We start from the raw sequence: 23,352 nt of genomic DNA, 5'->3' as shown, positions 1-23,352 counted from the left end.
CCTGCAGGCTCCAAGCACAACCTCCACTCCCCACTTCCACAGTCGCCTCGCTCCGAAAAATAAACTCTCTCAGCCTAACAATCACTAACACTGCTCTTTTAAATTTACTTGCAGGTCTCGAGATCCTCCGAAAGAAGACCCCGACCTGACAGTGACCCAGTGCACCCCGATACAAAGAACAAAGAAAATTACAGCACAGGAACAGGCCCTTTGGCCCTCCAATCCTGCACCGACCATGCTGCCCGACTGAACTAAAACCCCCTACCCTTCCGGGGATCATATCCCTCTATTCTCATCCTTTTCATCTATTTGTCGAGGCGCCCCTTAAAAGTCACGATTGTATCTGCTTCCACTACCTCCCCCGGCAGCGCGTTCCAGGCACCCACCACCCTCTGTGTCAAAAACTTGCCTCGTACATCTCCTTTAAACCTTACCCCTCGCACCTTAAACCTGTGCCCCCGAGTAATTGACTCTTCCACCCTGGGAAAAAGCTTCTGACTATCCACTCTGTCCATGCCCCTCATAATCTTGTAGACTTCTATCAGGTCTCCCCTCAACCTCCGTCGCTCCAGTGAGAACAAACCAAGTTTCTCCAACCTCTCCTCATAGCTAATGCCCTCCACACCAGGCAACATCCTGATAAATATTTTCCGTACCCTCTCCAAAGCCCCCACATCCTTCTGGTAGTGTGGTGACCAGAATTGAACACTATATTCCAAGGGGGGGCCGAACTAAGGTTCTATAAAGCTGCAACATGACTTGCCAATTTTTAAACTCAATGCCCCGGCCGATGAAGGCAAGCATGCCGTATGCCTTCTTGACGACCTTCTCCACCTGCATTGCCACTTTCAATGACCAGTGTACCTGTACACCCAGATCCCTCTGCCTATGAATACTCTTAAGGGTTCTGCCATTTACTGTATATTTCCCATCTGTAATAGACCTTCCAAAATGCATTACCTCACATTTGTCCGGATTAAATGCCATCTGCCATCTCTCCACCGAAGTCTCCATCCGATCTATATTCTGCTGTATCCTCTGATGGTCCTCATCGCTATCCGCAAATCCACCAACCTTTGTGTCATCCGCAAACTTGCTAATCACACCAGTTACATTTTCCTCCAAATCATTTATATATATTACAAACAGCAAAGGTGCCAGCACTGATCCCTGAGGAGCGCCACTTGCCACAGCCCTCCATTCAGAAACGCACCCTTCCACTGCTACCCTCTGTCTTCTATGACCGAGCCAGTTTTGTATCCACCTTGCCAGCTCACCTCTGATCCCATGCGACTTCACCTTCTGCACCAGTCTGACATGAGGGACCTTGTCAAAGGCCTTACTGAAGTCCATGTAGACAACATCCACTGCGCTACCCTCAATCATCTTCGTCACTTCCTCAAAAAACTCGATCGAGTTAGTGAGATACAACCTCCCCTTCACAAAACCAGGTTGCCTCTCGCTAATATGTTCACTTATTTCCAAGTCGGAGTAAATCCTGTCCGAAGAATCCTCTCCAATAATTTCCCTATTACTGATGTAAGGTTCATCGGCCTGTAATTACCCGGATTATTCTTGCTACCCTTCTTAAACAAAGGAACAACATTGGCTATTCTCCAATCCTCTGGGACCTCCCCTGTAGCCAGTGAGGATACAAAGATTTCTCTCAACGCCCCAGCAATTTCCTCCCTTGCCTCTCTCAGTATTCTGGGGTAAATCCCATCAGGCCCTGGGGACTTGTCTACCTTAATGTTTCTCAAGAACCCCAATACCTCCTCCTTTTTGATCTCAACATGACTCAAACTATCCACACACTCTTTCCCCGACTCATCATCCACCAAGTCCTTCTCTTTGGTGAATACTGATGCAAAGTACTCACCCATTTCCTTTAGCTCCACGCATAGATTCCCTCACTTGTCCTTGAGTGGGCCAACCCTCTCCCTGGCTACCCTCTTGCTCTTTATATATGTATAAAAAGCCTTGGGATTTTCCTTAATCCTGCTGGCCAATGATTTTTCGGATCCCTTTTAACCCTCCTTACTCCTTGCTTAAGTTTCTTCCTACTTTCCTTGTATTCCACACTTGCTTCGTGTGTTCCCAGCCTCCTAGCTTTGACAAATGCTTCCTTTTTGTCTTTGACCAGGCTCACAATATCTCTCATTATCCAAGGTTCCCAAAACTTGCCATACTTATCCTTCATCCTTACAGGAATGTGCCGGTCCTGAATCCTTATCAACTTACACGTGAAAGCCTCCCACATTCCAGATGTTGATTTGCCCTCAAACATCTGTCCCCAATCTACATTCTTCAGTTCCTAATATTGTTGTAATTAGCCTTCCCCCAATTTAGCACCTTCACTTGAGGACTGCACTTATCTTTATCCATCAGTACCTTAAAGCTTACTGAATTGTGGTCACTGTTCCCAAACTGCTCCCCTACTGAAACGTCAACCACCTGGCTGGGCTCATTCCCCAAAACCAGGTCCACTATGGCCCCTTCCCGAGTTAGACTATCTACATAATGTTTCAGGAAGCCCTCTTGGATGCTCCTTACAAACTCTGCCCCATCCACGCCCCACGCACTAAGTGAATCCCAGTCAATATAGGGGAAGTTAAAATCTCCCACCACAACAGCCCTGTTACTTTTACACCTTGCCGAAATCTGCCGACATATCTCTATCTCCCGTTGGCAGTTGGGCGGCCTATAGTAAACCGCCAACATTGTGACTATGCCCTTCCTATTCCTGAGCTCTACCCATATTGCCTCGCTGTATGAGCCCTCTGAGTTGTCCTCCCGCAGTACAACTGTGATATTCTCCTTAACTAGTGCAACTCCCTCACCCCTTTTACATCCCTCTCTATCCCGCCTGAAACATCTGTATCCTGGGACGTTAAGCTGCCAATCCTGTCCTTCCCTTAACCAAGTCTCTGTAATAGCAACAACATCATAGTTCCAAGTCCTAATCCAAGCTCCAAGTTCATCTGCCTTACCTGTTACGCTTCTCGCATTGAAAGAAATGCACTTCAGTCCACCAGACCCTCTTTGATATCAACGACACCCTGCCTGCTCCTTCTCTGAGTCTTATTGGCCCTAGTCCCTGGTTCCCCTTCAGTTAAATCACCTTTGCTTTGGTTCCCACCCCCCCCCCCCCCCCCCCCCCCCCCCCCCCCCCCCCCCCCCCCCCCCCCCCCCCCCACCCCCACCCCGCCAAACCAGTTTAAATCCTCCCATGTGACACGAGCAAACCTCCTGGCCTGAATATTTATATCCTTCCAGTTGAGATGCAACCCGTCCTTCTTGTATAGGTCCCACCTGCCATGGAAAAGATCCCAATGGTCCAGATATAGAGAAATCATAGAAATCATAGAAACCCTACAGTGCAGAAGGAGGCCATTCGGCCCATCGAGTCTGCACCGACCACAATCCCACCCAGGCCCTACCCCCACATATTTTACCCGCTAATCCCTCCAACCTACGCATCCCAGGACTCTAAGGGGCAATTTTTTTTTTAACCTGGCCAATCAACCTAACCCGCACATCTTTGGACTGTGGGAGGAAACCGGAGCACCCGGAGGAAACCCACGCAGACACGAGGAGAATGTGCAAACTCCACACAGACAGTGACCCGAGCCGGGAATCGAACCCGGGACCCTGGAGCTGTGAAGCAGCAGTGCTAACCACTGTGCTACCGTGCCGCCCCAAATATTGTTGTAATTAGCCTTCCCCCAATTTAGCACCTTCACTTGAGGACTACACTTATCTTTATCCATCAGTACCTTAAAGCTTACTGAATTGTGGTCACTGTTCCCAAACTGCTCCCCTACTGAACCGTATATATCTGAAACCCTCCCTCCTACATCAGCTGTTTAGCCACGTGTTGAGCTGTACTATCTTTCTATTTCTAGCCTCACTGGCACGAGGCACAGGGAGTAATCCTGCGATTACAACCCTGGAGATCCTGCTTTTTAACTTTCTATAACTCCCTGAACAGCTGCTGCAGGATCTCCTCACTCTTCCAGCCAATGTCGTTCGTCACAACCTCTGGCTGTTCACCCTCTCCCTTCAGAATGCTTTCTGCCCATTCAGAGACTTCCTGGACCCTGGCACCAGGGAGGCAACATACCATCCTGGAGTCTCTTTCACGTCCACAGAAGCGCCTATCCGCATCCCTATAGAGTCCCCTATCACTATTACTCGAGAACAAAGAACAAAGAAAATAACAGAACAGGAACAGGCCCTTCGGCCCTCCAAGCCTGCACTGACCATGCTGCCCGACTTAACTAAAACCCCCTACCCTTCTGGGGACCGTATCCCTCTATTCCCATCCTATTCATGTATTTACCCAGACACCCTTTCAAGTCACTATCGTATCTGCCTCTCTATGAATGGTATGCTTTGTCTGTATAGCACGCAAGAAACAGTAGTTTTCACTGTATGTTAATACACGTGACAATAATAAATCAAATCAAAAATGAATCATGATAGTCTGACTCTTGTACTCAATAAAGGCAAGCATGCCATATACCTTCTTTACCACCTTATCTACTTGTGTGGCCAATTTCAGGGAGCTATGGACTTGAACTCCGAGATCCCTCTGTACATCAATGCTGTTCAGGGACCTGCCATTATCTGTATACTTACCCTTAACATTTGGTCTCCAAAGTGCAGCACCTCACACTCTCCCTCCATTCTCACTCTGCTGTATCTAATATTCACCCTCCCAATTCTCCTGAAGGTGCTGATTGAGGCTGATTGACAGATCCATGCTCACTGCTTCCTGTCCTGGATACAGAGAGCTGAAAATCTCCATGCAGGCTGCCAGATATATGATTGGACTAACAATGTGTGGAATGTACAGATTGGGGGAACAATGGGTGGGGGCGGGGCTCCCGGGTCCGCGCGCCTGAACCCGGAGACGTCACTCGGAGCAGAGTGATTGCTATTGGCTGATTCAGGTAGGACTTAGCCTGAATATATATTTTTCCCTTCCTTGGGAAAAAGACTGTGTTCATCCTCTCTTAGCTCCTCATGATTTTATTCACCTCAATAAGGTCACCCCTCATTCTCCTGCGTCCCAAGGAATAAAGCCCTAGCCTGGCCAACCGCTCCCTATAACTCTGGCCCAGTCGTCCTGGCAACATCCTAGTAAATCTCTGCACTCTTTCCAGTTTATCACTGTCTTTCCAATAACAGGCGACTAAAACTGTATAAAATACTCCAAGTACTCATCTCCAAACTTCATGGCCTGGGACTCGGCTCCTCCCTCTGCGACTGGTTCCTAGATTTCCTGACCCACTGACTGCAGTCTATAAGGATAGGCAACAACACCTGCTCCACGATCATCCTCAACACCAGTATCCCACAAGGCTGTGTTCTCAGCCCCCTACTATACTCCTTATACACCTATGACTGTGCGGCCAAATTCCCCTCCAATTCAATTTTCAAGTTTGCTGATGACATCACCGTTGTGGGTCGCATCTCAATGACGGGACAGAGAACAGGAATGGGATAGAGAATCTGGTGAACTGGTGTGGTGCCAATATTCTCTCCCTCAACGTCAACAGAACGAAGGAGATAGTCATCAACTTCAGGGACGTAGTGGAGAACGTGCTCTTGTCTACATCAATGGGGATGAAGTAGAAATAATGGAGACCTTCAAGTTTTAGGTGTCCAGATCACCAGCAACCTGTCCTGGTCCCCCCATGCCAACACTATAGTTAAGAAAGCCCACCAATGCCTCTACTTTCTCAGAAGATGAAGGAAATTTGACATGTCAGCTACAACTCCCACCAACTTCTACAAATGCATCATAGAAAGCATTATTTCCGGTTCTAGCGCAGCTTGGTATGGCTCCTGCTCGGTCCAAGACGGCAAGAAACTACAAAGGGTCATGAATGAAGCCTAGTCCATCATGCAAAACAGTCCCTCATCTATTGAGTCTGTCTACACTTCCCGCTGCCTCGGCAAAGCAGCCAACATAATCAAGACCACACGCACCCTGGACATTCTCTCTTCCAACTCTTCCACGGTAGCACAATGGTTAGCACTGCTGCTTCACAGCTCCAGGGTCCCGGGTTCAATTCCCGGCTCGGGTCACTGTCTGTGTGGAGTTTGCACATTCTCCTCGTGTCTGCGTGGGTTTCCTCCGGGTGCTCCGGTTTCCTCCCACAGTCCAAAGATGTGTGGGTTAGGTTGATTGGCCAGGTTAAAAATTGGCCCTTAGAGTCCTGAGATGTGTGGATTAGCGGGTAAATATGTGGGGATAGGGCCTGGGTGGGATTGTGGTCGGTGCAGACTCGATGGGCCGAATGGCCTCCTTCTGCACTGTAGGGTTTCTATTCTATTGGGGCGGCACGGTAGCACAGTGGTTAGCACTGCTGCTTCACAGCTCCAGGGTCCCGGGTTCGATTCCCGGCTCGGGTCACTGTCTGTGTGGAGTTTGCACATTCTCCTCGTGTCTGCGTGGGTTTCCTCCGGGTGCTCCGGTTTCCTCCCACAGTCCAAAGATGTGCGGGTTAGGTTGATTGGCCAGGTTAAAAATTGTCCCTTAGAGTCCTGGGATGTGTAGGTTAGAGGGATTAGCGGGTAAATATGTGGGGGTAGGGCCTGGGTGGGATTGTGGTCGGTGCAGACTCGATGGGCCGAATGGCCTCCTTCTGCACTGTAGGGTTTCTATGATTCTATGAACTTCTTCTATTGGGGAAAAGAGACCAAAGTCTGAGATCATGTACCAACCGACTCAAGAACAGCTTCTTTCCTGCTGCTATCAGATTTCGAATGGACCTACTTCGCATGAGATTGATCTGTCTCTACACCCTAGCTAAGACTAACACGACATTCTGCCCTCTCTCCTTTCCTTCCCCATGAACGGTATGCTTTGTCTGTATCGAGCGCAAGAAACAATACTTTTCACTGTATGCTAATACATGTGACAATAATAAATCAAATCAAAAGATGCGACCTCACCAACGATTTAAACAACTGTAACAACGTCCCAACTCCTACACTTCATGCCCTGACTGATGAAGGCCAGTGTGCTAAACACCACCTTCACCACTGTATACCTGCAATGCCACTTTCAATGAACTATGCACTTGTACTCCTAGGTCCCTCTGTTCCTCAACACTCTCCAGGGCCCTCCCATTCACTATACAAGTCTATACCCTGGTTTGACTTTCCAAAATGCAACACCTCACACTTGTCTGTATTGAAGTCCATTTGCCAATCCTCAGTACACTTCCCTAACTGATCAAGATCCCCCTGTAATTTTTGATAACCTTCTTTGCTAACAATGATACCTCCTAATTTAGTATTATCCGCAAACTTACTTACCATGTCTTGTACATTCATATCCAAACCATTTATATAAATAGCGAATGACAAGGGTCCAAACACCGACCCCTGAGGCGCACCAGTTGTCACAGGCCTCCAGTCCGAGAAACAACCTTCGACCATCAGCCTCTGCTTCCTACCATTGAGCCAATTCCGAATCCAATTTGCTAGCTCTCCGTGAATCCCACATGACCTAACCTTCCAGACTAGCCTGCCATGTGGGACCTTGTCAAAGGCCTTGCTAAAAGCAATATAATCAACATCTACTGCCCTATCCTCATCCATCCTCTTGGTTACTTCTGAGAAACACTCAAAAAGATGTATCAGATATGACTTCCCATGCACAAAGCTGTGCTGACTACCCCAAATCCCTTGACTATCCATATGTTGGTAGATCCTGTCCCTCACAATCCCCTCCAGTAACTTACCCACCACTGATGTCAGGCTCACCAGCCTTTAATTACCAGGCTTCTCTTTGCAACCCTTCTTAAACAATGGAACAACATTAGCCACACTCTGGTCTTCCAGAACTTCGCCAGTGGAAAGGGATGAAACAAATATCTCTGCAAGAGCCTCTGTAATTTCTCCCCTAACCTCTCACAAAATCTGAGAATGCACTTGATTAGAGGATTTATCCACCTTAATGCACTTTAAGGCTGCAGATACCTCCTCCTTGTAATAGGCCCAAGACATCACCACTTATTTCCTTTATTTCTTTAACACCCATGTTCTCCTCAATAAACACCAAGGAGAAATATTCATTAAAAATCTCACCCATCTCCTGTGGCTCCACACACAGATGGCCATACTGATTTTAAAGGGGATCTATTCTCTCTCTTGTCACCCTTTTACTCTTAATATAGCTATAGAACCTCTTGGAATTTTCTTTTTAACCTTACCTGCCAGATCCATATCATACCCTCTTTCTGTCCTCCTGACTTCCCTCTTAAGTGTTCCCTTCCACTTTTTATAGTCATCGAGTAATTCACTTGTCCCAATTGCCTAAACCCAATGTATGTTTCCTTCTTTTACCTGACCAGAGCCTCAATGTCCTTTGTCAGCCAGAGATCCCCAAATTTACCATTCTTTCCCTTCATCTTAACAGGAACATACTGCCCCTGGACTTTTGATGTCACACTTTTAAAAGCCTCCTATTCGCCAGTCATTCCTTTCCCTTCAAACAGACTCTCATAATTGACATCTGTCAGATCCTGTCTAACGCCCACAAAATTGGCCCTGCTCCAGCTTAGGGCCTTAACCTGTGGACCCGTCCTATCTTTTTCCACAACTATTTTAAAACTAATATAGTGTTCTGGTCACTGGACACAAAGTGCTCCCTGACTGACACTTCAGTCACTTGCCCTACCTCATTTCTTAAGTCTGATCGAAAGTGAGTCCAGGAATTAATAATGAAAAATAAGGAACTGCATTTTGCCTAGGTCTTCACAATAGAGAATACAGGTAACAACTCAGAAACAGCTGTAAATCAGAAAACAGAAGTGTGGGATGAACTCTGAAAAAGCACAATTCCCAGGGAAGTGGTCCTCAGCAAACTGTTGGAGCTGTGGGCTGATGAGTCCTTGGGTCCTGCTGGGCTTCATTCTCGGGTCTGAACAGAACTGGTGAGTGAGATTGTTAATGTGTTGTTTAATTTTCTAAAATTCCCCATAGGGAATTGGATCTGCTGCAAATTTCAGATGTGCAGATTTCAAGAAGGTATTTGATAAGGTGCCACATCAAAGGTTGTTGCAGCAAATAAAAGTTCATGCTGCGGGATAACATATTGGCGTGGATAGAAGATTGGCAAACAGGAAACAGCGGCATAAATAGGTCATTTTCCGGTTTGAGAAAGAGAGAGAGAGCCAACCTTTCCAAGTGTCTGCGCCCTCCCTGGATTCACTTCCTTTCCCTTCAGTTGCTGCAAGTCCCCAATTTCCCCCAGAATGAGAAAAGAAAAGGAAAGGGGGAGAAAAGAAAGTGTTTTACTCACTGATGTTGAAGACGGGAGGAAGTTTGAGTCTGTCTGAAGCTCAATCTTCATTCAGAGACCTCTTTTTAGGTCAAACCAAGTAAACAAACTCAAATTAAATCAGGACAAAGTAAAAGGGGCAGCTCCCCAAAAAGGAGGGGGAACAGCCCGAACAGAAATCAAAATGCAAAGGAAACTTAAAAACATCAAATTAAAATGTGGTTATTAGGGTCAATAATGCACCCCAACCCCTGCGGTGCCCAGCGGGCGCGGAAAGCGTCAACCTCGTCCGTGGACACCGCATGCTCCCTCTCCAGGGACACCTGGCCGCGAACGTAGCCGCGGTAGAGGGGAAGACAGTCAGGATGGACGGCCCCCTCGATCGCCCGCTGCCTGGACCGGTAAATGGCGCGTTTCGCCAGGCCCAGGAGCAGGTTCACGAGGAGGTCGCCATCCCGACCCTCCCCTCTCCGCACCGGGTGTCCGTAGATCAGGAGCGTGGGACTGAAGTGCAAACAAAACATCAATAAAAGATTCTTCAGGAAAACATAAAGGGAGTGCAGCCTAAGACACTCAACATAGACATGGTCCACGGACTCCACAAGGCCACAGAAAGGGCAGTCTTCGGAGCCCGTGAACCAGTGAATCCTACGGTTGTGCGGAACTGCTGCATGCATCACCCTCCACCCCAGGTCCCCGACGTAATTGGGGGAGATCCCTCCGTAGAGGGACCTCCAGCGGGGACCTCCGCCGCCCGGCGGCAACAAGGCCCGCCAAGGTGTATCCGGGCGACAGGCGAGGAGGCGGTAGTGGAAGGTGTGCAGCAGCAGCCCGCACAGGAAACGCCTCCGCGCGGTAGAAAAAGGCACGGAGGGCATTTCCGCGAGGCGGCTCAGGCTGTGGGGCACCTCACCCAGGGGAGGGGGCTGAGGCTTTGGGCCAATGTGGAATTCCGCCCGAACAGGGGAACGCTCGGGCGGGATCCCACCGCACGCCTGTGCCGTCTCAAGTTTGCGTGCAGTTTCGGGGCCGAGCACGACCGTCCTAAGGTCTAGGATGGCTTTGGCCGCGCGCCGGACGGACGTCCCCGCGCGCTCAGCCAGCACGCGGGGACTCATCCAGCCCGCTCCTCCGCCATCGAGCACGTCCCCGATTCTGGTCACCCCGGCGTCCACAGCCCCCCTCTCCGCCAGCCACCTGAAGTTATACGGCTGGAGGAGCGGATTCCTGAGCAGCGGCTCTCGCACGAGAGCCGCTACTCCTGACGGGGGAGAGCTGCGTCGCGAGGCGACCTTGTTCCAGACAGTGAGGAGGTCCTGGTAAAAGACGGGCAACTCCTGCAGGGCGGTCGAAGCACGCCCCAGTTCGATATGCAGGAGCTGCACGTCATAATTGAGGCCGTGCCACTGGCGGAAGAAATACGTCGCCATGGCACACCACTGTGGAGGGGGCTCAACGTAAAGGTACCTCTGCAGGGCCTGGAGGCGGAAGGTCGCTATCTGAGTGCGGAGGCACACCAGACCTTGTCCGCCCTCCTCAAGCGGGAGATACAGGACCGCAGCAGGGACCCAGTGCAGTCGATTGCCCCAGAAGAACCGCACGAGGGTTCTCTGGATATCGGTGACAAAGCCAGGGGGAGGGGTCAAAGGGACCAGCCGGTACCACAGCATGGAGGCGACCAGCTGGTTTATGACGCGAGCTCGCGCCCCGTAGGACAGCACTCGGAGCAGTCCTGTCCAGCGACCCAGGCGGGCGGAGACTTTGGCCTCCAGCTCCCGCCAGTTCGCCGGCCAGGATTCCTCGGCTGGGCAGAGATGGGCCCCCAAGTAGAGGAGGTTGGTCCTGCTCCAGGTGAAAGGCCTGAGCTCCTCCGGAAGGGGGTCCGTCTCCCAAGGACCGACAAGGAGTCCGGAGCACTTGGCCCAGTTGATCCTGGCGGAGGACGCGGCGGAGTACACCGCCTGGCATTCTCGCATCCTCCGCAGGTCAGCCGGGTCCGTGAACATGAGGAGCACGTCGTCGGCGTAAGCTGACAGGACCACCCCTACGTCCGGTCCGCGCAGGACCAAACCTGACAACCTCCTCCGCAAGAGGCGCAGGAATGGCTCCACGCATACGGAATACAGTTGGCCGGACAAGGGGCAGCCCTGCCGTACTCCTCTCCCGAAGCGAAGGGGCGCCGTCAGGGACCCGTTAACCTTAATCAGACACTCTGCGGCAGAGTACAGTAATCGGATCCGGGCGACAAAATGCGTCCCGAACCCGAATGCCCGCAGAGTCCCGAGTAAATACTCGTGCTCCACCCTGTCGAACGCCTTCTCCTGATCTAATGACAAGAAGGCGCCCGACAGACCAGCCCTCTGGGTGTGATGGATTAGGTCCCGGACCAGGTGGAGATTGTCATGTATGCAACGGCCCGGGACCGTGTAGGACTGGTCAGGGTGGATCAAGTGGTCCAGCACGGATCCAAGGCGTGAAGCCATAGCCCTGGCAAAGATTTTATAATCCGTGCTGAGGAGGGAGACCGGGCGCCAGTTCTTGAGCAGGTGGAGATCCCCCTTCTTGGGCAGCAGGGCAATGACGGCCCTGCGCCACGAAAGGGGCATCTCCCCGGTAGCGACGCTCTCCCCCAGGACCCCCGCGTAGTCGCTCCCCAGGACGTCCCAGAACGCCCTGAAGAACTCTACTGTCAGCCCGTCCAGCCCAGGGGCCTTGCCCCGGCTGAGGCCATTTAGGGCGCCGGTCAGCTCGGCCATGGTGGTAGGGGCCTCGAGCCTGCCGACGCCCTCCGGGCCGACCTGTGGCAGGTCCTCCCACAGAAGTCTGCGGGCATCCTCGCTGGACGGATCCGGAGAGAAGAGCGAGGTGTAATACTCCCGGGCAATGGCCCGGATGCCCTCCGGATCCGAGACGGGGGAACCGTCGTCGGCCAGCAGCGTAAGGAGCTGCTGACGGTTAGCCCGCCCTCTTTCCAGCGAGTAGAAGAAGGGGGAGCCGCGGTCCAGGTCCACCTGGAACTGGAGCCGCGACCTCACGTACGCGCCGCGAGACCTGGCAAGCTGCAGGTCTCGCAGCGCGTCCTTCTTTTCCCTGTACTCCGAACGCAGGGCCGGGTCCGCGTCAGGCCGACTGAGACGTGCCTCCAGGTCGAGCACCTCCTTCTCCAACTCCTCGAGCCTGGATTTCCGCCTCTTTGTCGACCCCCTCGCGTACCCCTGACAGAAGGTACGGACGTGAGTCTTGCCCACATCCCACCAGAGCCTCAAGGAGGGGAAGCCTCCCCGCTTCCTTCTCCAGCCGGCCCAGAATCGACGGAACGAGTCCAGGAAGCGCTCGTCCTCCAGCAGCGTGTTGTTAAAGTGCCAGTACGCGGACCCCCGCCGGATGCGAGACGGCGCAAAGTCCGCCCTCACCAGGCTGTGGTCCGTGCTCGACACCGGCCGCATGGAGACCGAGGACACGCCGGACACGTGCGCCTTCGAAATGTAAAGGCGGTCGAGCCTGGACGCTCCGACTCCAGGCCTCACGAAAGTGAAGGCGCTGGAGCCAGGATGGAGATGTCTCCAGACGTCCACCAAGTCGTGGGACCCGATCAGGTCCCGCAACTTCACCACCGCCGGAGTGCGCAGCCAGGGGCCGGTGCGGTCCCGTGCCTCGAGGATGCAGTTGAAATCTCCCCCGAGGATAATGCATTCGCCCCCCGCGATGGTGTCGATGTGAGCGGACACTTTCTTGTAGAAAGTCGTTTGCTGCGGTCCAGCGGTCGGGGCGTAGACATTCAGCAAGTGAATGACCACGCCCCCCTCACGGACCGTCAAGTGCAGCAACCGGCCTGGCACCGGCTCCTTGACCCCCAAGATCTCCGGCTTATAACGCGGGGCCAACAAGATAGCCACCCCGCAAGAAGCGAGCGTGAGGTGGCTCATGTAGACCCCCCCTCGCCACTCCAGGAGCCATTGGGCTTCGTCTCCCGGAACGGTGTGGGTTTCCTGCAGGAAACACACCGCATACTTCCCGTCACGGAGGACCGAGAAGTTCTGGAACCTGCGGTGTGGCCCACTGCTGCCGTTGATGTTGAGGCTGGCTATGGTCACCTTCATGTCAGCAGCTTTGTGCCACCGTCACCACTTAACTAGGTGTGTGGGGGGGCGCTGGCGCAATTCTCACCAGTCCACCTCCCACCTTTTCGAGCCTGTGGAGGAACCGCAGTACCCAGCGCCGCTCTATTTTCTCCAGGCCCGCGGAGGCATGCGAGCATGCCTTCACGGACCGGACGAGCTGCGCCAGGTCCGGCCAGTGGCCGAGGGCTAGCCGGATTATGTCGGAGCGACCGGAATGGCTACGGATAAAGACCCTGAGGTCCTTGGAGGGGATGAGGGACGACTCGGTGGGGGGCACGAGGGAGTCCCCCGCCTCGCTCTGGGCAGACTCTGAAAGTGTCCCCGTGCCCTCCACCGAGCCGCTGACCTCCTCAGGGCGGTCGCCCCTCGACTCCGAGTCCCCCGCCGCAGGACGTACGGCGGGCGGCACGGAGCCACCAACTAGCCCTAGCCCCTCCCCGATCCCACCCCCAGGATCGGTGGAGGAGGGGTTCCCCCCGGGCTCACCTTTCCCGGATTGCGGGCCCCCGTGCGACGGCGGCCCAGCCGCCCCCCCCGCCCCAGACGCTTGGACACCCCCCAGGTCCGGTGTATCCTTCGGACTGAGGTTGGGGATGTCCAGCGTCCAAGGTCGGGACGGAGAGGACGAGTGGATCGTCTCTTCGCCGCCGCCGCACGAGGACATGAACATTGGAGTGTCGCCCCAGTCCCCCGACAGACTGAAGAAGAACTCCGGGTTGTAACCGGCCGGGTGGAACGGAGCCACGGGGGCCCCGCTGCCACCCGGCCCCGGAGACTCCTCGCCGGGGGACTGAGGCAACACATGCTTGGATTTACAGGGTGCCTTGCCCCCTTTTTTCTGGGGACAAGGCACAAAGACAGGTGGGGGCACGGCAGGAGATGACTCACAAGGGGGGAGGGGCACGCAGACCTCGAACTCTACGGTGCCCGAGGGGCCCCGCCTCTTTTTGTTAACCTGCCCTCGGGCAGGCGAGGCCCCTCGCCCTCCGCCCCTCTTCGCCTTGCCGCGCCCCCCCTGCTCTCCCGTCACTTCCCCCCGAGGTGGCGGCGTCGCCAGTTTTGCCGGCTCGGGGTCGCTTACCCCCCCATGCTCGGGCCCATGATCCCGGGCGCCGGACCCAGCACTAGGCCCCGGAGAGCCCACGGGCCCGGCAGATGGTGGTGGTGGTGGTGGTGGGGGGGGGGCGCAGGTGGAGACTGAGGCGGTCCCCGAGCCGGCTGCCGGGGTGGTTGGGGTGTTTTCCCTGGGGGCCGGGGTTCCGGTACCCCCCTTCTTTTTTGTAGGTCCCTTCTGGGCCTTTTGGCCGCGCGGGGGCTCCGCTCCCCCCCCGCCGGCAGCTGAGGTGGCAGCTGCTGCCGGCGTGGCCTCCCCTCGCGGGGGGGCAGATGGTACTCGCTTGGGGGGAGAGGGGGCTGCGGTGCCAGCTGCGGCCGCCTTGGGTTGGTGGTCGGCGGCCTTGGAGACGGGGCAGTTTTTCCGCACGTGCCCCGCCTCCTTACAGGCATGGCACCGCACACCGTCCGCGGACCAAAAGACCCGGTACGTGGTCCCCTCGTGGGGGACATTGAAACCTCCCTCCAGTTCCTCCTCCCGGGCCAGGCGGACAAAAACCTGGCGCCGGAAGGAGTAAATATGGCGGAGGGAGGGGTCCCGAAGGCCGAGCGGGATCGGCTGCACCCCGGACCTGACCTCCCCCAGTAGATGGAGGTGGGGGAGGAGGAGCTCACTTGGTAGGAAGGGCGGGACGTTCGATATTACTATCTTGTGGGCGGTGGCCTCCAATGGGTCCACCGCCAGGAACGTCCCGCCCACCGTGAGCCCCTTTTCCAGGGCGAGGCGAACCGCCCGCTCGGCCTTCAGGAAGAATACGGCCCGGCCGTACATCTTAGAGGCCGCGACAATGGCTGAGGGGCCGACAACCCCAGCCATTGCCTTAACGCAGGCCTCGATAGACATGTCGGGGTGGGCGTAGCACTTCACCCCGAGCTGCCGCGTGATTAGGGAGAATGGCGGCAGGGCCTTGGGAGCGGCGGGGGCTCTGGCAGCCGCCACGCCCGCATAGGTGGGCCGAGAAGGCCCTGCCACCGGCGACGCTGGTGATGTCGCCATGGTATCAAGGGAGTGCTACACCCACCCCGAGACTGCCTAGATGTACGGCAGGGCGTATATGTGGAGGGAAAAATAAGGGAGGGTGGGGTAGGTGGGTAGGGGTGTAGGTGCTCTCTCCCCGGAGCGAGAGAGGGAGAGAGGAGGTCGGAGCAGTGGGAGGGAGACAAGGCACAAGGCCGGTGCCCCAGTCAGGAGGGAAAAAGGGGAGGGTGCACCAATCTTGGGGACAGCAGCAGTGGGTAGGGGAATTAGGAAAAAAGGTCTTCACCCCCCCCACTGCAGATGGAGAAGAGACAGTCCAAACGCCTTCGCACCCCCCCCCCCTTCTCCTCCAGTTACGCTCTGTCCTCTCTTCCTCCCTCCCCCCGGGGAGAGCACACCCTCCAGAGGCCGGATGGCAGGCAAGCAGGCAGTCCAGACGGCAGGCAGCCCAGACGGCAGGCAGGCAGGCAGTCCAGACGGCAGGCAGGCAGGTAGGTAAGCAGGCCAGACGGCAGGCAGGCAGGTAAGCAGGCCAGACGGCAGGCAGGCAGGTAAGCAGGCCAGACGGCAGGCAGGCAGGTAAGCAGGCCAGACGGCAGGCAGGCAGGTAAGCAGGCCAGACGGCAGGCAGGCAGGTAAGCAGGCCAGACGGCAGGCAGGCAGGTAAGCAGGCCAGACGGCAGGCAGGCAGGTAAGCAGGCCAGACGGCAGGCAGGCAGGTAAGCAGGCCAGACGGCAGGCAGGCAGGTAAGCAGGCCAGACGGCAGGCAGGCAGGTAAGCAGGCCAGACGGCAGGCAGGCAGGTAAGCAGGCCAGACGGCAGGCAGGCAGGTAAGCAGGCCAGACGGCAGGCAGGCAGGTAAGCAGGCCAGACGGCAGGCAGGCCGGGCAAGGCAGGCAGCAGCTCACCTCCCTCCTTCCTCCCCGCAGGGAGCGAAAAACAAACAAACCCAACAAAACAAAAACAAAAACCGGGCGTCTCCGTGAGCAAAAACGAGAGAAAAAAAAAATAAAGGTACTCACAAAAAAAGAAAAGAAAACAAACCCACAGTTTCCGCCCGGCTCCGACCCGGGGCCCCCCGCTACTCGGGCGAACGTGAACTCACCCCACCCCCGAAACAAAGTGCAGGCGCTGCCCCAGAGGAGGCACGTTTCAGGCCGTCTGAAGCTCAATTCTCATTGAGAGAGAAGCAGCAGCAGCAACTTTGCTGGGCAGGAATGAGCAGCTGAACAAGCTCATTGTCCACTTCCGCATTCAGACAATGGGGGCGCTCTGATTGACTGGAGGACCAGTGAACTTCCGGTCCTCCAACTTTCCATTGGCCAACACCTCAGCCTGCAGGTCAAAAGGTTGGTTCCCCCGAACACGCGCATCTTCCCCTCTCCCTTGGACATGCGCAGTCACCGCGCGGCTCCTGGCTCTGGCCGGAACCGCCAGCTGGTTGCCTGGAAACCGTGGCTGGAAGAGGTGCAGGGGGATGGGGAACAAAGGGTGGGGCGGGGCTCCCCCTGCTCAATGCGGAAGTTGTCCAATGAGCTTCAGATTGAAACTTACAATTATAACAGGACATGTGGCTGTTTGTAGCTGCCTCGCCCACGATCAGCACCAACACTGCCTTCCTGAACTGCTATCATGCCTGAGGTGTAGGTACACCCACAGTGCTGTTAGGGAGGGATTTCCAGCTACACATTCCAGACTTCCTCGGGACTGTGGGTGGATACCAGATTGATACATTTCATTTTTTTTTTGTGCATTAAAAAAGGTCGTTTATTACCAATATGTGGGTGAAAAGATAAACAATTAATCATTTTGGTCCCAATCACCCCATGTACAAACAAAACTAGAAATGGAATTGTCCTATGAAACATGCTACTTACACACTAACAACTTTACTTCCATTTGTAAAAGCACTCTTATTGAAGATCATTTAGCTCAGAAGATAACTCTGGCATACATTTTGGACCATGTCTCATTAACTGCACCCAAGCTGAGTTATTCAAATCCCTTTATTGTACAGGACAATATATTCATGATTTCTTTAAAACAGAAATTCAACATTCCCATTTGATTTCAGGTATTAACATATTCTGTGAGTTTGTTCTTTATTGTCAATGTCAGGCTGGGGCTCTTCCCCTTGGAGCAAAGGAGGTTGAGGGGAGATTTGATAGAGGTGGACAAGATTCTGACAGGTTTAGATAAGGTGGACAAAGAAAAGCTGTTCCCATTAGCTGACAGGACAAGGATGAGGGGGTCACAGATTTATGGTTTTGGGTCAGGGAGGAAGGGGGGATGTGAGGAAGAATATTTTGATGCAGCGAATGGTAATGACCTGGTACTCGCTGCCTACGAGGGTGGAGGAAGTGGAGACAATAAACAATTACAAAGGAAATTGGATGGGCATTGGAAGGTTTCAAACAGAAATGCTGACGAAATATCTCTGAACTTCCTAACCCCCTGTCACTCTGTGATCCTTGTGAAATCTGAAACCAGGTATTTGCAACAAGACTCAAAGAGCATCAGCCCACTGGAGGCAAAGTCATGAGACCGGCCAGTCCAGCAGAAAGAAACCCTCCGACCCTCCCCATTGACCAACTGTGAGAATGAACAAAATGCAGTCCTGGATGTAATTGAGAGCAGAAACAATAACAGCAGAATCCAACCCCTGGAATCACTTGTGAACTTGTTGGTGTCTCAGCAGCTGGGATGAAACTCTGAATCCCTTCCCACACAGAGCAGGTGAACGGCCTCTCCCCAGTGTGGACTCGCTGGTGACTCTGCAGGGTGAATAAACCAGTGAATCCCTTCTCTCACATAGAGCAGGAGAATGGTCTCTCCCCAGTGTGAACACGCTGGTGGGTCTCCAGCTTAGCTAATTGACTGAACCCCTTCCCACACATAGAGCAGGTGAACGGCCACTCCCCAGTGTGAACTCGCTGGTGTCTCTGCAGGGTGGATAAATCAGTGAATCCCTTCTCACACTGAGAGCAGGTGAATGGCCTCTCCCCAGCGTGAACTCGCTGGTGTGTCCGTAGGCTGGATGACCGAGTGAATCCCTCCCCACACTGAGAGCAGGTGAACGGTCTCTCCCCAGTGTGAACTCGCTGGTGTGTCTGCAGGCTGGATGACCGAGTGAATTCCTTCCCACACTGAGAACAGGTGAATGGTGTCTCCCCAGTGTGAGCTCGTTGGTGTCTCTGCAGGCTGGATAATCGATTGAACCCCTTCCCACACTGAGAGCAGGTGAACGGCCTCTCCCCAGTGTGAACTCGCTGGTGTGTCCGCAGGGTGGATAAATCAGTGAATCCCTTCTCACACTGAGAGCAGGTGAATGGCCTCTCCCCAGTGTGAACTCGCTGGTGTGTCCACAGGCTGGATAACTGACTGAATCCCTTCGCACAGTGAGAGCAAGTAAATGGCCTCTCCCCAGTGTGGCTGCGCCGATGAGCTTCCAGATCAGATGGGTATCTGTATCTCTTCCCACAGTCCCCACATTTCCATGGTATCTCCATGGTGCAGGTGTCCTTGCCTCTCTTTTCAGTTGAAGACTCGTCCACACCCCTGCTGTGAATGGTGTGATATTTATTCAGGCTGTGTAACTGGTTCAAGCTCAGTGCACTGGAACACACTCACTCCAGTCTGGCAGTGTGTTGGCACTTTTCCAGTCACACTGATGTTTGAAATCTTTTCAAGTCATCAGACCGGACAACCATTTCTCCTCGATTCAAAGGCCGATGATATTCAGGTCCCAAGGAATATGACTCTGTCAGATCTAGACACAACGTTTGAGATTTCGGCCTGTGATTCCTCTTTCAGTATCCTGTAAAACAAGTTTACAGAGATCATCAGTGTCAGTGCAGGATAGAAATTCAGAACACACAATTCTAGTTTCTATGGAACATTCTTTCCTCTCTCCAGACTCGAAACATTGGCTCTATTCTCTCTCTATCTGGGGGATAGCGTGGGAAATGATGCTGTGGTAGATCAGCCAATTCTCAATGAATGGTTGAGGCAGTTCGATGGGCTGAATGGCCAACTGCAGCTCCTGTTTCTTATGATTTCTGTGTCCAGGACAGGAAGCAGTGAGCATGGATCTGTTAATCAGCCTCAATCAGCACCTTCAGGAGAACTGGGAGGGTGAATATTAGATACAGCAGAGTGAGAATGGAGGGAGAGTGTGTGGGATGGAGATTTACAGTTTTTGGGAAATGAGAGAGGAAAGAATGTTCATTAGAATCATAGAATTCCTACATCTTATCAACTGTCCCTGATCCTTCACAATGAATCTCTCTTCTCAAGACACTCTTATCTCTGACTTGTCTGTTCTGCTCGCAGTCTCACAAAGCAGCGGCCTGTGTGCTGATACAAGGGACCCTGCTTGGCAAATTTAATGCTCCATGACTGTGTCTTTAATGACTGAATAACTATAGGAATATGGTCAAGTCAGCTAAATCACATGATGCTTTATGTTTCGGTTAGTAACTGTCCATTTTGTTAACATAGCACATTTGGATATATAAATACATATAAAAGCAAAATATTGCGGATGCTGGAATCTGAAACAAAAACAGAAAATGCTGGAAAATGTCAGCAGGTCTGACAGCATCTGTGGAGAGAGAATGGAGCCAACATTTAAAGTCTGGATGGCCCTTCATCAGAGTTCTGACAAAGGGTCATCCAGACTCGAAATGTTCATCTATTCTCTCTCTATAAATATATATACGACAGCTGCCTCAGCCTTGGCCCACTCTAACACATGCACGAAGCAGGGCTGACTATGTGGAAATGCTCAGATTAAAGTTTCCTGCCTTCTCTTTAACAGCGAGTGAAAATGTTTATCGGCTTGCAGACCTTCAAAGGAGTCAGTGTCTGCTATTTCAGCATGAACAGGCTAATCTTCACCTGCGTAGGCCCCAGAACATTCTGCTTTTCGGCCTTCACCAGAGGGTGAGCAAGGCCAGATTTCTCCATAACAAATACCAAAGGCGAGATATGGGGATATGCTATGCAAATAAAAGATTAGCAGGAGTCAATTTTTCATCGAATGCGAAAGGGTGAAAAGCTAGGATTTAATTAGCGAATATGTCCGTCAATGAAGGATTAGAAACATTCCTGGTTTCTGATTTGCTGTAATTGACTATTATTGCCAAGTTATTTTTCTGTAACATCAGAACCACTTGCGGGTGGAGTTTAATTTAGACAAATGCGAGGTGATGCATTTTGGTAGATTGAACCAGGGCAGGACTTACTCAGTTAATGGTAGGGCGTTGGGGAGAGTTACAGAACAAAGAGATCTTGGGGTACATGTTCATAGCTCCTTGAAAATGGAGTCACAGGTGGACAGAATGGTGAAGAAGGCATTCGGCATGCCTGGTTTCATCGGTCAGAACATTGAATACAGGAGTTGGAATGTCTTGTTGAAGTGGGACAAGACATTGGTAAGGCCACACTTGGAATACTGTGTGTAATTCTGGTCACCCTATTATAGAAAGGATATTATTAAACTAGAAAGAGTGCAGAAAAGATTTACTAGGATGCGACCAGGACTTGATGGATTGAGTTATGAGGAGAGACTGGATAGACTGGGACTTTTTTCTCTGGAGCGTCGGAGGCTGAGGGTTGATCTTGTAGAAGTCTATAAAATAATGAGAGGCACAGATCAGCGAGATGGTCAATATCTTTTCCCAAAGGTAGGGGAATCTAAAACTAGAGGGCATAGGTTTAAGGTGAGAGGGGAGAGATACAAAAGTGTCCAGAGGGGCAGTTTTTTCACACAGAGGGTGGTGAGTGTCTGGAACAAGCTGCCAGACGTAGGAGTAGAGGCGGGTACAATTTTGTCTTTTAAAAAGCATTTAGATAGTTACATGGGTACAATGGGCATAGAGGGATATGGGCCAAATGCGGGCAATTGGGATTAGCTTAGAAGTTTTTTTAAAAAAGGGTGGCATGGACAAGTTGGCCAAAGGACCTGTTTCCATGCTGTAAACCTCTATGACTATGTGTAAAAAACTTGCCTCAAACATCTCCATTAAACCTCGCCCCTCACACCTTAAACCTGTGCCTCCTAGTAATTGACTCTTCCATCCTGGGAAAAAGCTTCTGACTATCCAGTCTGTCCATGCCCCTCATAATCTTGTAGAATTCTATCAGTTCACCCCTCAACCTCCGTTGTTCCAGTGAGAACAAACCAAGTTTCTCCAACCTCTTCTCATAACTAATGCCCTCCATACCAGGCAACATCCTGGTAAATCTTTTCTGTACCCTCTCCAAAGCCTCCTCCTTTTGAATGGACCGACCTCATATTAAGCTGATCTTTCTCTTCACCCTTTCTGTAACTGTAACACTACATTCTGCACTCTCTCCTTTCCTACTCCCCTATGTACTCTATGAACAGTATGCTTTGTCTGTACACCGCGCAAGAAACAATACTTTTCACTGTATCCCAATACATGTGACAATAATAAATCAAATCAAACCCATTGCTGCATTTCCTTCCTGAAGCCACATTTGTCCACTGGGGCCTGGCCCCGGGAGGAAGCGCTGCAGCTGCCGTTGTGTTGGGTGTTGAGGCGGTGCCGCTAGTTCCTTATTGGGGGTGTTGAAGCCTCCACTGGGTGTGTGGAGCCTCCCCTCCCACCCACTGCCCCTAACGCTGCCTCCGCTTGAAGATCAGACAAACAAGCGCCTGTCCCTGGACATGAGCCGCACTGCGCATGCCCAACGTCACATGCCCGGGGACTGATTGACGGCGGTTCCGGGCCAAGAGGAAAAGGGGGCGGGGCTGGAGGACCGAGCGGGAGCGGCTGGTCCTCCAACCAGAGTGAATAGGGGAGGGGTCTGAAGCATGCGCAGTGCGGGTAATGGCGGCGGACGGACGGTTTTAACTCGGATCCAAGATCAGTTCAAGGTAGAGAGCGGCGCGCAGAGAGCGATGAATGTGGCGGGTGGGTGGAGAGCCTTCGTAAACATGTTGTTCAAACCCAAACCCTGGTAAATAACTTCCCGGGCACCCTGTTGGTACCAAATTGGAGGCGCAACTTGTCGTGTTGGGCTGGGCTGACGGCCGCCGCCAGTCTGTTGGTGGCAATGTCTATCAGTGCGCATGTGCGGCCGGCATCTTTGTAAGGGGCAATGTGCAGCAGGGATCGCCATGTTTGTCGGGGACGCAGGAGTGTCTACCTTTGTGATGTATGGGACCTGAACCCACTGCAGTCCATGTTGTGCAAGTACATCCACCCTGCTGATAGGGAGGGAATTCCAGGATTTTGACCCAGCGACTGTGAAGGAATGGTGATATATTTCCAAAATGTGGAGATGCCAGCGTTGAATTGGGGTAAACACAGTAAGAAGTGTCACAACACCAGGTTAAAGTCCAACAGGTTTATTTGATAGCAAAAGCCATGAGCTTTCGGAGCCCCAAGCCCCTTCTTCAGGTGAGTGGGAGTTCTGTTCACAAACAGGGCATATAAAGATACAAACTCAATTTACAAAATAATGGTTAGAATGTGAGTCTTTACAGGTAATCAAGTCTTAAAGGTACAGACAATGAGTGGAGAGAGGGTTAAGCACAGGTTAAAGAGATGTGTATTGTCTCCAGCCAGGACAGTTAGTGAGATTTTGCAAGTCGTTGGGGTTACAGATAGTGTGACATGAACCCAAGATCCCGGTTGAGGCCGTCCTCGTGCGCGGAAATTGGCTATCAGTCTCTGCTCAGCGACTCTGCGTTGTCGTGAAGGCCGCCTTGGAGAATGCAGAGACTGATGGCCAAGTTCCGCACACATGAGGATGGCCTCAACCAGGATCTTGGGTTCATGTCACACCATCTGTAACCCCCACGACT

The 23,352-nt window shown here is 52.7% G+C and overlaps 3 protein-coding genes across 5 annotated transcripts in view; 1 reads left to right on the top strand and 2 right to left on the bottom strand.

Annotated features, from left to right (window-relative positions):
- The window catches only part of LOC144480811 (uncharacterized), a 992,083-nt gene that overhangs the window by 929,745 nt on the left and 38,986 nt on the right, over positions 1–23,352 (bottom strand). The gene's annotated exons all lie outside the window — the stretch shown is intronic.
- The window catches only part of LOC144480924 (uncharacterized), a 196,312-nt gene that overhangs the window by 150,091 nt on the left and 22,869 nt on the right, over positions 1–23,352 (top strand). The gene's annotated exons all lie outside the window — the stretch shown is intronic.
- LOC144480825 (uncharacterized) lies at positions 17,264–22,183 on the bottom strand. 3 transcript variants are annotated; one of them, XM_078200443.1, is made up of 3 exons: positions 21,989–22,183; positions 21,043–21,147; positions 17,270–19,332 (listed from the first exon to the last, which is right to left on the bottom strand). In XM_078200443.1, exon 3 carries the CDS (start codon positions 19,022–19,024, stop codon positions 18,323–18,325), a length of 702 nt encoding a protein of 233 aa, XP_078056569.1. In that variant the 5' UTR covers positions 19,025–19,332; positions 21,043–21,147; positions 21,989–22,183; the 3' UTR covers positions 17,270–18,322. The 3 variants fall into 3 exon arrangements, with proteins under 3 accessions (XP_078056568.1, XP_078056569.1, XP_078056570.1); XM_078200442.1 differs by lacking the exon at positions 21,043–21,147 and having other exon boundaries at positions 17,264–19,332; XM_078200444.1 differs by lacking the exons at positions 21,043–21,147; positions 21,989–22,183 and adding an exon at positions 20,364–20,496.

The sequence above is a fragment of the Mustelus asterias genome, chromosome 30 (genome assembly GCF_964213995.1).
Source record: "Mustelus asterias chromosome 30, sMusAst1.hap1.1, whole genome shotgun sequence".
Taxonomy (NCBI): domain Eukaryota; kingdom Metazoa; phylum Chordata; class Chondrichthyes; order Carcharhiniformes; family Triakidae; genus Mustelus; species Mustelus asterias.
This window is presented reverse-complemented; position numbering and strand designations above follow the sequence as displayed.